General features: G+C 44.3%; 1 protein-coding gene across 7 annotated transcripts in view; it reads left to right on the top strand.

Annotated features, from left to right (window-relative positions):
- The window catches only part of LOC120386990 (histo-blood group ABO system transferase 2-like), a 52,210-nt gene that overhangs the window by 26,691 nt on the left and 10,770 nt on the right, over positions 1–14,749 (top strand). The window contains exons 1-3 of one of the 7 annotated variants that reach the window (XM_039507102.1): positions 2,591–3,169; positions 11,732–11,853; positions 14,068–14,161. In XM_039507102.1, coding sequence (XP_039363036.1) covers positions 11,814–11,853; positions 14,068–14,161 — 134 coding nt within the window. In that variant the 5' untranslated portion in view covers positions 2,591–3,169; positions 11,732–11,813. Of the gene's footprint in view, positions 1–2,590; positions 3,170–11,731; positions 11,854–11,905; positions 12,048–12,123; positions 12,328–14,067; positions 14,162–14,749 lie in introns of those variants that run through there. The other 6 variants (XM_039507104.1, XM_039507111.1, XM_039507100.1 and 3 more) reach the window with 6 other exon arrangements.

Here is a 14,749-nt window from a genome sequence, read left to right as displayed (position 1 = left end):
AAGTTTTGTTGGTGACCTCAGTAGAAAGATATAAAGATATTTATATAAAATACACACACACACACTCCAGGGTACAATTGAGTTTCTTGATACACTTCAAGGTGTGTCTTTGCCAGTGAATGTACAACCTAGACTCAGGGTCGGCTCTACAGTTTTCGCCGCCCCAAGCAGCGCGCCGAATTGCTGCTGCGGACGGATGGGGCAGTCCGTGTGCCCTTAGGGCGGCAGGCGCCTTTCCGCAGAGGCGGCAATTCGGCGGCAGATTCTTTGTTTAGCTGAAGCTGCTGTGGACAGCTAAACATAGAATTGCCTCCACTGCGGAAACGCGCCTGCCGCCCTAAGGGCACAGGAACTGCCCCCACCGCCTGCGGTGGCAATTTGGCGCGCTGCTCGGGGGCAAAACAACAGGGACTGCCGCCCCTTCCAGATTGCTGCCCCAAGCACCAGCTTGGAATGCTGGTGCCTGGTCTGCACTGTCATACTAATCATAGATTATTAGGGTTGGAAGGGACCTCAAGAGATCATCTAGTCCAACCCCCTGCTCAAAGCAGAACCAATCCCCAAATGGCCCCCTCAAGGATTGAGCTCACAACCCTGGGTTTAGCAGGCCACTGCTTAAACCACTGAGCTATCCCTCAAAAACTTGGGATGGATTCTCAGGGCCAGTCTCTTGTTTTGTTCCAAGAGTGAGCGTGGGCATGTGGCAGGGATGTTCCCAGGAGGACACCATAGTGGGTTCTAATCAACGGATGGCAAAGAAGGGGAGATCAATTCATCAGCCCAATTTTCATTGACTCTAAATAGGGGATGGAGGATGATAATTAGAAGGAAGGAGGGAGGGGGGTGCTAGCTCTCTCATAATGTCTCCCAAGTGTTTAATGGGAGCATTTAAAAAAAATTTAATACAAGAAAATGTTCTTTAACGTCTCATCTTTTGCTTGTTCCAGTGTCCTCCATTGCAGCTTCTCGGTACATGTAAAAAAACCAAAAACTAAAACTTGCAAACCCATCAAATTAGAAATGGACAAAAGTCAGTATAAAAGCTCATCCGCATTTCTAAGGTGTCCATCACCATGGCATCTAGGTACCAATATATCATTTTAGAAGTAACCAACAGTCCTCCCTTGCTCCCTCACAATTTTAGTTTGAGCTGCACTTGTATGAAGCATTGAATCTAGATGGCTTACTCGAGGAATTAAATTTGATCTGACAGTATCCCTTTAACTCAAAGTGCCATCTCTAGCGATTTAAAAAAAAAATAAAAAAATCCTAGCACTGCCCACATTGCCAATGTGCCCGTGAGAGAGCGGCATGGTGCTTAGCCTTGCTCAGAGCAGGTTTGCTCCAAAGGGTACAATCACCTACGCTCTCCTGGGAGCAATTTGGTGCGCGAATGCATGGTGTGTTGCAGGCACATTAGGGGCACCAAGTAGTTAGGAGCCAGATGTTTCTAGGGCAGACAAGGCCTCAAAGTGGCTCCCTGCCTGAGGCATATGACACAGTCATTTAAAATCAGACGGCAGATCCTGTCCTGGTTGTGCAAGTGCTTTGGCAGAAAGGAGTCATAAGTGTCACACTCCAGCTGCATCTGTGCCAGATTCCTACCGAGGGCTTGAGGAAGCAGCAGGAGCCGGAGGGCCAACCACCACCGCAGCTGCTGGTACGTAAGGGCCAAACGAAGCCTGCTCTGCAAACTAGGGTGTTTACCCAGGTCCCCAGGCAGTGAGCTCCTGGGGTGATGAATGCTGTGAGCAGCCGCAAGGCTCACCTAGCAGAGCAGTATGTCCTCGCTCCCAGCCTGTCCTGACGTGCTTTGCCTTCCACAGTCAGGGTGGGTCTAGGCCATAGGTGTGGCGAACTTTACTGTACCTGAGCAGCTTCCTCCTGCGTGGGATTGCGTGGACCTGGTGCGAGTTTCTGTGAGCGAGGATTGCAGGATTGGCCTGAGTCAGAGCATGTGGACTCTAATAGGCTGGTCTCTGCTGGCAAAGTGCCCATCTAATTACCATGCAATAAATCAGTATCAATAGGGATATCAAAGAAGAGGTCTGGGCAACTGCTGCCCTCTCTAGAGATCCTGCAGCTCCCAGCTTCTAAAGATCCCCCCTGAGGAAGACTCAGTGGGCCTGGCTTTGCTAAGGGCTATAGGGCTTCCTTAAAATGCCCCTAGTTAATAGAGCACCGCTATTTATTTGCATCCAGTAGGTCGGGCAGGCGTTTTCCCTTTTAACTAGATCCCCCGGAGGAAGACCCAGCGGCAGGGGCGGCTCTACATTTTTGGCCGCCCCAAGCAGCCATGCGCGGGAGGCGCCCCGGAGCCGCGGACCTCCCGCGGGCATGACTGCAGAGGGACCGCTGGTCCCGCGTGGCTCGGCTGCACCTCCCGCGGCCGGTTAGCGGGTCCGGCGGCTCCGCTGGAGCTGCCGCAGTCATGCCTGCGGGAGGTCCAGCCGAGCCGCCGGACGAGCGCCCCCTCCGCAGTCATTGGCCCCAGCCTGCCGCCCCCCCCCCCACAGGGGACGCCCCCTAGATTTTGCCGCCCTAGGCACCAGCTTGTTTTCCTGGTGCCTAGAGCCGCCCCTGCCCAGCGGGCTGCAGTAGCCAGCTGTGGGAGCCTGCGGGAAGGGTCGGAGCTGGGAGGACCCTAAGACCCAGCGGTGCCCCACCCAGCGACGCTTGCTGCCTGTGGCCAGGACCGCCCTGCGAGTGCTTTTGCGGAAAGCAGCCAGAAGTGTCACAACTCATCAGCATCCGGCCAGAGCCCTACCGAGGGCTTGGGGGAGCACCGGGAGGGCCAAACGGAGCCTGCTCTGCAAACTAGGCCGTTTACCCAGGTCCCCAGCCAGTGAGCTCCCGCGTGGGATTGCGTGGACCTGGTGCGAGTTTCCGAGAGCGAGGATTGCAGGACTGGCCTGAGCCAGAGCCCGCGGACTCTCCTAGGCTGGCCCCTGCTCGCAAACTGCCCACCTCATTCCCGGGCCAGCCAGCGGTATCAACAGGGCTATCGAGCAAGCGGTTTGGGCTACCGCTGCCCTCTCCAGAGAGCCTGCAGCTCCCAGCTCCTTGCGGCTGCTCCAGCCCACGGCTGTCACCACCAATCTCCGCAATTCCTTCTTCCTCACACTCATTCCTGTGGGAGCAATCGGGTGCGCGATGCACAAGGACCAAGGTACCTGTTCATTTTCCTTTAAGATGTTCTATGAGCTGTGTCATGTCTAATCTTGTTTAGAGTTTGAAAAAAATACAGCAGGTGTGGGGTTTGCAGGCAGATTGGGTGTTTTAAATGCGGAGAAGGAACTTAAAAGTAGCAGATATTAAATACTTGAGACAAACTAATACACTATTAACTTAGATAAATCTGGATTAATTCCACTGGCTCGTGTAGATCTGATTTACGCTGGGGTAGTTGAGCTCAGAATTAGGCCCTTACTGGATTTTATACAAGAACAATATTTGTGCCATTGTCTTGAAGAAACTGAATCAAATATACATCTGAGAAAGAGGGAAGTCTTAGCTCCACGTTGATTTTTTTTTTGTATATTCTCCATTTTCTCTCTCTCTCTCATCTTTCTTCTCCACATATTCCCCTTGCTCTCAACCACTTTCTTTATTTATCCACAGAGGAATGGGATCAACAAATACTTTTGAGATGTAGTTTATCCATGTATTGTAGACCGAGGGTTATTTTTTTTTCTCCTTATGGGCCGAATTTTTCCCCTTTACAGCAAAGCAATAACTGACGGAAGTAGAATGCAGCCCTACATGTTAACCTCAGTAAAGTCACACCAGTGTACTGGGGGAGAGAATTTGTTCCTCTGCATTTTACCTGCACACATTTATGTATATGTCAATATAGGACTCAATCCTGACCCACTAAAGACGATGGAAGTTCAGTTGGTGCAGGATGGGGCCCCTACTTTTTGATCTATTTGGGGAATATGGAAGATTGTCAATAAGAATATTATATAAAATACTGCCCTGGCTTTCTATCAGATGTAAAAAGCACTTTTATTTTGCTCTCCCCATTGTCTGAGTTGGTCTGTATATTTACAAATAATTTTGGGGGAAAATCTAATACACAAGTCCCAGGCTCTGAGCTGGATTTCAAGCTTTCTTTGCATTCATCTAGAACGTGGCAGAAATCCACCATTTGTGAATGTAATTATATGGCAGTGACAGTCTAAATCTCCAGCTTGATTGTGCAATTCCCTGTAAGTAGCCCTGGTCAAGGCAGTGGAACTGCTTTCATTAGGACTACTTTCATGAGTAAGGGGTTCTCGACCTTCCATATCTCCCTTTCTTTCCTCTGTAGACTACAGATTTCATGACCCTTTCTTCAAGGAAATGTCAGAAACCAACAGGTTTTCCTGAAGCTGGGTTCCTTCTGGAGAAGAGCGTCTTATGAAAAAGAGCAATTTGTGTTTAAGAACTAGCCACTACCACTAAAACGTTTCAATCTTTTGATAATGTATGTGATCCAAATCTGCATTGTCCAGAATCTTTTGTAAGACAGAATACTCTCTCCGTGTTTCTTTTAACCTCCTTTTGAAGGCTTAAATTACTATGGAGAATTTCATGGAGATAACCTTAGAATTGCCCTCAGGGATTGTTCCCTGAAATCACATGCTTTGCAGAAATTAAGTGGAGTGCTTGTAAGACTTTTTATTTTATTTTTTTATCCCCAGCTTTTTACTGTACAGTCCTGGCTCCAAATCCTGCAGTCATTAGTAGATGAGTGGGGTCTTGCACCTGCTAATCAGAGAGTAAACACCTCCCCTTGAAATTCAGTTTATATCAAGCAGGTTTCTTTCTTTGAAAGAACAGGGCGTTGTCCAGATGTATCTATAGTGTCAGACTGCATGATCTGAATCGAGTTGCCTAAAAAGGTTGAGGAACTGGTAGCTGCTTCCGTTGTTGTTGCTGAAGGAGCATTGGCCTATGGTTTATTTTGCCTTTTGGAGTACTCTGGGCACGTGGCAGTATTTACAGGGGACATATCAGGGACAGTTGTAGAGCTGCATATGATGTGACCTTAAACAGATTTTATTGCAAATTGGAGCTAGGGAAAGAAGGGGGTTTCCTAGCAGCGGTTCCCTTCTGTTGCAGCATTAGATCCACCGGCAGTGTTGGTGGATCCAGGCCTGTCCAATGAATGCTGCTCATTTAACCAGCTTGTATGAGTTGCTGGTGAGTGCTGAGCCCCATTAGCTTCTGAGGATTCCCATTATCCATTGGCTTGGATGTAGTGTGTTAATTTCAAAGGAATAAAGGGGCCCAGAGGGCCAAAGGTGTTAATAGGACCCTGTCACTATACAAACACTAAATTGTTGCACATGATTTGGGCTTTTTGAATATAGAGACCGTGGCCTCCTTAGCTCCATCACAACCAATGCCATTAGACATTTTACTGTATCTTTAATAAAAGTTAACAAAGTAAAATCAATTGAAGCATTTAAAATGTAATGTATTAATTAAAGCTTTAATTTAACCATTTTCCCTTCCTCCCTTCCCCATTAGCTGTAGCTGGGGTTTTTATAAGGAAAACCTTCTCTTTGATAGTCTTTTATATGATATTAATGATTGTAATAACTGTCATTTTTGGAGAAAAAAGCAGAAGTTAGTTCAGAGGGGCTAGAGCTGCTGGCATTGTTAATGTTTGATCTAGTTTCTTTAAACACAAAACAAGACAAACAAAAGGTAAGAGAAAAAAATAGCAAAAATAGAAAATGCAGCTTCTGTCTCCAGTGTTGGCTTTCACTTGCAGTCTCACGGCCAGAAGAACATTGACACAGGTCACCATTTTATTAGCTGCTCTGAGATCTGTCAGACTTGCATTGTTGGCTGTTTAAGTCACTGCTTGTAGCTGCCTCTCTGATCAAAGGCTCACAGTATTGTTGCAAAAAAATGCAGTCTTGGCAGGCTCAGCTACACATTTATTTAAAAAAAAGCAAAAAGAGAGGCAGGAAAGAGAAGAAATAAGGTGTGGAAGGGAAAGGACACAGGCGGGAGAGGTCATAGCAGGAACGCCACATCTCTCATTCCAGGTGGTGGTCAGGATTTATCTGAAGCTGGTGGAGGTGGGGGATGTTATATGGTTCCCTCTTTCTGGCCCAGTCTGGTCAGGACATCTCGCAGAATCAGGAGGATAAAGGCTCAGCAGTGTCACGGTGGAACCAGGGCCCCCAGGAAGTAGTGGGGGTGGCAGCCATGATGGCGAAGCTTGTTCCTTTCACTCCAGCTGCAGTTGGGGTTTTGTTTGGTTCATTAGTTCCTGTTTCCTTTTTCGTTGTTTACCAGTCATGGTCTTAACACAGCCCTTGGCTGGCACTGGACCTTTCGGTTTGGACTAATTCAGTCTCACTCCCAGTTTTCTATCCACATTCATTGCTATTGATGATTGTGACATTTTATGAATTTTCACTCACTTTCCAACAGCTGAGCTCACAAGTGGAGCAGGCCCCATTTCTTACAATATCCCTCTTTTATGAACCAATTCTGCTTCACATCAGACATTGCTTAATAAAACAGACAGAACTGTTGTAATCTGCTCTCTAAATGTTTAGAAACATGCCAGCTCTTATTACTCCTTTGCTGTATGTCCAGAATGGTTTGAAAAAAAAGGGGGGGGGGAGGGGTGACAAGGGGGAACCATCTTTTTCCTCTTTTTGCCACCTGCACACTTAAAACTGCACATTTACACAAATCATGAACATTCTGTACACGAGGGGTTAAACTAACTTGCTTGGAAAATTATTTACCCCTTCTTGCATTTTGACCGAAGTATGTTGTGGTCCTTTAAAAAGAAGCAACAGCATGACTTGGTGGGGGAGGGTGCAGACGACTATTTTTGCATTCATGAGCCATTTACCAACACCCCAAAGTGGGGAGGAAAGTACACAGGCATTTTTGTCCAGGGACAGATTTTGCCAGACCTGTTTCACCACCAGCTTTTGGGAGGACGTGGCCATTGTGACCTTGTAGCTTATCACAGAGAGGTGACCCCCACAACACTAGCACTGTGCTGTCGCACATGCAGAACACAACAAGGCACATTAACATCTACAACAAAACAATCACAAAAATTACAACAAGTTTGGTGCCTGCAAAAGCCTTTACTTCAGGTGGCTTGACTCTTAATTCACAGTCGCAGCTGTGAATCAAGCGGGCTTTCTGTTAACAAGGAATAACCCATGATGACATTTTAGCAAAAGTTTGCTTTAGCAGCTTAACCTTCAATTATTTAAAACACTTCATTTTTACAACTTTTGTTTTTTTCTTTAAAATGCCTTTACATAAAACCATCAAAGGTTATTATCAATTACAAAAACTACAAACCTCCAAAAAAAGAAAAAGAAACAAAACAAAATATTTGTTAAAAGGTTAAAATATAATCTGAAAACATTTATTAAGCACTCATATTTTTTCTAAACATGAGCGTTAAGAATTTGCTTTCCATTGTTAGCACAAACTAGCTTAATATGTTCAAAGATTTTAAAGCAAGTATTTTTTTTTAATAACAAGTTTGAAAACAGTTTGTTTGCTAAGCTAACCAGCTGTGATGGTGTATGTTTACCCTAGACTCTTGGGTGACCCATCAAATTACATTAATTTTTATCACTGTACAACCCTAAAGAGTTGAACATGATTCAGAGTTTTGAGTACAGAGACCTCAGCCTACTTAGTCCTGTGGCAACAACCACACTGCAACATTTTATAACCTTTTATTAAGATGAAGACTGCACTTTTTATAAGGAAACCCACCTGTTTGACTCTTTTAAATGGTAATAACTGTCCTTTTTGGGGAAAAGAGACATACACAGTCAGTTAGGATGGGCTACAGCTGCTATTGTTAAAGTTCAATGTTTCTTTAAACACAAACAGGGAGAGAAAAGAACAGCAAAAATAGAAAATACATCTTGTATCTCTGGTTCTTTCACATGCAGCCTCACTGCTACAGAAACATGTGCACAGCCCATGGTTTTATCAGCAAATCTGAGATATGTCAAATTTGTATCAGCAGTGGGCTGTTTAAGGCATTGCCTCTCTAGTCACTGGCTCACAACATTGGTGCAAGAGATCTAATCTTTTCTGGCTAAGCTAGACATTTATTAATCAGAAGGCAAAGAGTGAGAGAGAGAGAGAAGAAAAGGAAGCTATAAGGTGGGGAAAGAAAATGACACAACAGAGGAGTGACAGCAGAAAGCCAAGACTCACATTCCAGGTGCTGTTCAGGTCTTAGCTGAAGCCAACGAAGGGGGCTCGGGGGTGTCATGTGGGTCCCTCTCTCTGGCTCAATCTGGTCAGGAGATTTCTCGGTACCAGGATGGCCCATTTGTGTCCCAGTGGATCCCAGAATATGATGGGGGGTGGCAGTCATGATGGTAAAGCTGGCTCCTACCAATCCACTTGTCTGCACCCTGGCACCATGATTCCCCTCCAAAGTCTCTTTGAGAACTCCAAAAGGGAGTGGTGAGTGGAACAGCCTATTGCCTCGGTATTTTGTCCACCTATTAGGCCTAATTTCCAACAGATCATTTGGTCCATTCGTTTCCAGTTCCTTTTCCTTTTGTCCATCAGTCCTAATCTTAGCCATCCTTTTTGTCTAGACTAATTCACTCTATCTTTAACATTGCTTCAGTTTATAAGCAATTTTATATAATAGGCTGAGTTGGCTTTTTGTTCTCTGTTATATTTGTTAGAGTTGTCTAACACAACAGCCACTTTCATGACCACACAGAATAATCAGCCACTTGGCTGGCCAGTTCTTCGCATTTCTAATGGTCTGTGGCCTGTGCGTTCTGTACTTCCTTATGCATAAGACCCTAGAGGAGGTGAAGACGATCTTACAGCTAATCATTGAACTGGGAGTCTGAGTTTTGTTCCCAGCTATGTCAAAGATTTGCTGCATGAACTTGGGCAAGTATCTTCCGCTACAAGAGCTGTATCTAAAAATAGAATCTGTGAAATGTGTATATATTGCAGTGTGTGTAGGGGTAGATCCTGCACCACTGAAGTCAATGGCAGTTTTGCCATTCATGTCAATGAGTGAAGGATCAGGCCTATAGTGAGTGTATATAAACATGTCACCATCTGGAAGCATGTGAGCATAGTAGAAATTGGTGTATAGTTCATAAGTCTGTAGGTTTAATGAAGCTGTTGTTATGTGCTGCAAATGACTTCTGGTATGCAGCTCTGAAATTCCCCTCTCTGCGCCTCAGTTCCTCCATTTGCAAAATAGTCATTGTTACGTACCAGGGAGGCCGGGGGCCCTCCCAAGGTGCTCTGTAAGAACGAGGCCGACACACACTGTGAGTTATTGGCTTTAATGAAGGTAAAGTGACACATTTGCAACGGGGACCCCAAGCGTTGCTGTTACTGAGACAGGAACCCAGTGCCCTGTAGTTCGGCCTGGGGTGAAGTTCGAAAACAAACACAAAGCATGCTCATTTTATACAAACAGCAGCAAACCAGCTTATACATAATGCAATAGAAACTTTTCACCCTCCGGGGCTGCCCCCCTGGCCAACAGCCAGGGGCTTGCCACGCAGCAGTCCCAGCCGGTCATGGCAGGTTAAAACTAGCATGCCGTGTCCTACAATAACCGGAGGCTGAGAAAACGGAACTGCCTAAGCTAAGCCGGAACAGAATTTTTCGTGTTTTTTTTTAGCCTTTTACATTTTTTTTTTTTGCTTTTTTTAAGCGCTTTGGTACAACAACAGCAGCATAACCTTGAGCTAATTTAGCAATACAAGCACTAGCATTTTTATTTGTTTGCTGGCGCTTAAACAACAAAGAAAATTACACAGAGAGCAGAGAAAATTGCAGTTTAAGCCAGATTTTTTTACTTTTATTACATTGTTCGTTACAGGGGGCAGGACAGTAAAATTTTAGGACAACCTTAGAGCTTTATTGCACACATGGCTTTTACTTCGAGGAATTACGAACGAGAAGTTTAGTTTTGCCCACACACCTAACGCCCAAATGAACAGAGCAGAAAAACAACAGTAACCGGCTAAACAGAACAGAACCAGAACCAAATAGTGTTTTTTTATTTTATTAGGGCTTACCTATAACCATGCAATTTTTAACACATAACACCAACAGTACCAAACAAAGCAAACATAAACTAACAAGGGTAAAACAGATAGATGGTGTAAATTTTGCAGGGCTCCCCCATTTTTTATTGCTTATCAAACTGTGACAAATTTTTGTTACCAATTATTTTTCATGTCAGGTGATTAAACTGACACTGCAGGACGGGGGTGGGGGTATAGAGAAAACACACCATGTAACCACATTTTAAATTTTTATTAAAAATAATACAACAACAATTTTGGCCACAAGACAAACACCACAAGACAGAACATAGAACACAAAACATAAATTGTACTGTGCCAGTAAATCATGGTAAGTTGAATGCTGTTTAGCTGGCATCAGTTTTTTTTTATTATTTGAAAGACAAAAACGAAGGTCTACCCCTTCTGGGCAGTTAATTAGTACTTAAAATATACAAATACCCTTATTGATTTTAGGCAAAACAGGGGAATTACTTTATCAGTTAAATCATTTGCATTAATACAGTTGCTTTTTGGCTTGCTTCTGGATTTAAAGCTATTTACAGCTTAAAGTTTTTTACTTTTAACTTTTGCTTTTAAATACTGAAAGAAAACATTACCACTTATATGCCCTTAGGACCTAATACAATTTTAATTACATAGCACTATATACATTTTTTAGCTAATTTAACGAAATTGTTTATAGCCAAATGATTACAATTTAATAATTTTTGTGCCTGAATTTATTTAAAACTTTTTTTTTAGCATTTTTACAAAGTTTAACTGCTGTTTCCTTTCGCAAACATTATCATGAACAGTGACAACTTCCCCCGGGGTTAAGTGTATACATACACTGAGGCTGTAGGGATCCTAATAGCCAAAATGTTTATTGACTTCCTATTTTTATTCAAAATGTGAGGTGCTATTTTAGGGGCACTTGACCATGACTTAATACCACATTTTCCAGCAGGAGTCCCACAAATTTCATCCTGCCAGGGGACAATTTTTTGGTTTTTCACCAGGGTCAGTTTTTAATGTCCTTCCTGGTCAGGAAGTCCTGGACTTTGGCAACGTCAGTGGTGTGAGTGTTTCTTCTTCTTTCCCTACACAGTTGTGGTTTAGCTTTTACAGGGGAAAGGTTACCAGCACTTTACCTTGCCCCCCGCTTTTTATTTTTGCTGTTCAGAACGCACAGTGGAGCTAGAAGGAGAAATAGGCCAATTATTAGTAGGAGAATTTTCCTGATGTGGAGGGGTCTTTTTGCAGTGAGAATTATGGGTTTGGGCAATTGGTTTTTGGCGTTTTACAGCAGTGTTGGTAGTTAGCATGACTTGATAAGGGCCTTTTTAGCATGGAGCCAAAGCAGTTTTTTGTTGGTGGACTTATACATTGATCCAGTCTCCTGGTTCCAAGGAGCGGCAGGGGTTTTTTTGGTAGCACTTTTTTACCCGTGAGAAAAGAAATTTAACACATTTCGTTAGTGCCTGGCCGAGTTTTACAGCTATTTCAGCGGCTTGGACACAGTCAAGCCCCCCTTTTTTTTGGTTGTTCGCCAAGTCTTAGCTGTAAGTGGTGTCCTTGACTGGGGCCAGTCTTTTATTTGTAGCTTTTTTTAGTTAATTTATTTTGTTTTTGTTTTTTCCTTGGCTGCTTTTAACCTGCGCATCCTGTGTCAGGACACCCAGCCGATGCAGCTCATACCGGAGAAGCATAAAGGTGTTTCCGGCACTGTCCCAGACTCGGACCAGCCAGCGTAGGATGCCTTCTCCAGGCCCCTGCCGAAACAACTCACTCGCTTGTAGGTCCGAACGACCTTTGGGGCCACGGCACGGGCCTCTGCCTGCGCCGTGCACTTCAACGTCTTCCCGTCCAGGGCCCGCTGCCAGCGGAGCACCTCCTCGTCCTGGGCCCAAAGGGTGGTTAGGAGGAGCCACCCTAGCTCCCCCATCGCCCGCCGCTCCGTCCCAGACTGCCGGTTCGCCCGCAACCGCTGTAAGCTTTTAAGCAGCTGCTCGGACGTAACCCCAGCTGCCTGCTGGAATCCCGGCCAGTTGGCTGGAGCCGCCCAGCCTACCAAGGTTTGCGCTACCGACCCCCAGCGTTTCGTCTGGGGCCACCCTGGTATGTGCTGTAGGGACAGCAACGGCTTCCCTACCTTCTGCCAAAGCGGCATCGTCTTCCAGAGCACCCTGCTCGCTGCGCCAAATGCTACGTACCAGGGAGGCTGGGGGCCCTCCCAAGGTGCTCTGTAAGAACGAGGCCGACACACACTGTGAGTTATTGGCTTTAATGAAGGTAAAGTGACACATTTGCAACGGGGACCCCAAGCGTTGCTGTCACTGAGACGGGGACCCAGCGCCCTGTAGCTCGGCCTGGGGTGAAGTTCGAAAACAAACACAAAGCATGCTCATTTTATACAAACAGCAGCAAACCAGCTTATACATAATGCAATAGAAACTTTTCACCCTCCGGGGCTGCCCCCCTGGCCAACAGCCAGGGGCTTGCCACGCAGCAGTCCCAGCCGGTCACGGCAGGTTAAAACTAGCATGCCGTGTCCTACAATAACCGGAGGCTGAGAAAGCGGAACTGCCTAAGCTAAGCCGGAACAGAATTTTTCGTGTTTTTTTTTAGCCTTTTACATTTTTTTTTTTTTGCTTTTTTTAAGCGCTTTGGTACAACAACAGCAGCATAACCTTGAGCTAATTTAGCAATACAAGCACTAGCATTTTTATTTGTTTGCTGGCGCTTAAACAACAAAGAAAATTACACAGAGAGCAGAGAAAATTGCAGTTTAAGCCAGATTTTTTTACTTTTATTACATTGTTCGTTACAGGGGGCGGGACAGTAAAATTTTAGGACAACCTTAGAGCTTTATTGCACACATGGCTTTTACTTCGAGGAATTACGAACGCGAAGTTTAGTTTTGCCCACACACCTAACGCCCAAATGAACAGAGCAGAAAAACAACAGTAACCGGCTAAACAGAACAGAACCAGAACCAAATAGTGTTTTTTTATTTTATTAGGGCTTACCTATAACCATGCAATTTTTAACACATAACACCAACAGTACCAAACAAAGCAAACATAAACTAACAAGGGTAAAACAGATAGATGGTGTAAATTTTGCAGGGCTCCCCCATTTTTTATTGCTTATCAAACTGTGACAAATTTTTGTTACCAATTATTTTTCATGTCAGGTGATTAAACTGACACTGCAGGACGGGGGTGGGGGTATAGAGAAAACACACCATGTAACCACATTTTAAATTTTTATTAAAAATAATACAACAACAATTTTGGCCACAAGACAAACACCACAAGACAGAACATAGAACACAAAACATAAATTGTACTGTGCCAGTAAATCATGGTAAGTTGAATGCTGTTTAGCTGGCATCAGGTTTTTTTTATTATTTGAAAGACAAAAACGAAGGTCTACCCCTTCTGGGCAGTTAATTAGTACTTAAAATATACAAATACCCTTATTGATTTTAGGCAAAACAGGGGAATTACTTTATCAGTTAAATCATTTGCATTAATACCCTAGCCTCCTACAGTCATAATGATATTGACAGAAGTTCACGGCTACATTGGGCTTCACAGTTTTCACTACACTACACAGCAGGAGTGCTTGAAACTTCACTGCAGCAGTGTACAGAGAACTTCATTGCACCAGCTCCTCCAAAAGAACAGGATCCTGCTGCTTAACCCAAAGGAGAATTCTCCCTAGTGGCAGTATAGCGCCCATGACAACTGGAGGAGTTCTGATTCCATTCAGTTAAAGGCAGTGGCAACACACACACTAACCAGTCCATTACAATACCTACCCACTACATGAGGCTATTGTGAGGTTTATATAGTGGGTGTCTGGAAGGAGTCTGGAAGTAGCGATGTATGAACCAAGGTTTTTAGCCTTACCACACAGCATGGCAAAAGGAACTGGATTGGCAGTCAACTGATACTGCTTTGAACTATGTGTACCAATCTCTTGCACATCTCCTTTATTCCAGGGAAAACAGGAGGGATCAAAGGCTATTTTACAAAGCGCCATGTTTATGTCATGGGTTGCATCACGCTGCTGTGCTTCAGCTGTGGCTACTTTTGGTAAGTGGATTGTTTTGCTAAGCATTAATCTCTGTCGCTCCACTCCTAAGGTGGTTATTGTTACAAAAGACTTTACCCAAATACATATGAACCTTTAGAAATGCTCATCTGTGGTGCAAATCCAGGTTCTTACAGCTGCAACAGATTCCCCCAGCTTTGTGTTAGGCTAGCGGGGGTGGGGGAATAAGTGAGGGAACAGAGTCTTGTCAGACCTGTGCAATCCTAGTGACATCAGTGGGGCTGCCACAGCATGACTAAAAGTACCGTTTAGCGGAAACTGTATAAATCATTTTCTTTTAAAACCATTGCATAACTTCCTCTGCTTGTCTTATAGCGTTTCCCAATTTGCATAGCACATTTGCTGTTTTAAAAATACAGTGACTCAGATGCCAAAAAAAATTGTTTTGGGTCAAACAAAATGTTTTATTTTCCGTTTCAGGTCATTTTGGGTGTTTTTAATCCTTTTGGTTTTTTTAATAATAAAAATTAGCTAAATTTAAAAACAAAGCAGCATTTGAAACAGAAGTTGAAGTGTTATCATGTAACAGTCATACAGACAGAAATACTGTTGAGGGTAAGGCGGGGTAG

This window comes from Mauremys reevesii, linkage group 19 (assembly GCF_016161935.1).
Source record: "Mauremys reevesii isolate NIE-2019 linkage group 19, ASM1616193v1, whole genome shotgun sequence".
NCBI lineage: Eukaryota > Metazoa > Chordata > Testudines > Geoemydidae > Mauremys > Mauremys reevesii.
Note: the sequence above shows the minus strand (reverse complement) of the source record. Positions and strands in the feature narration are given on the sequence as shown.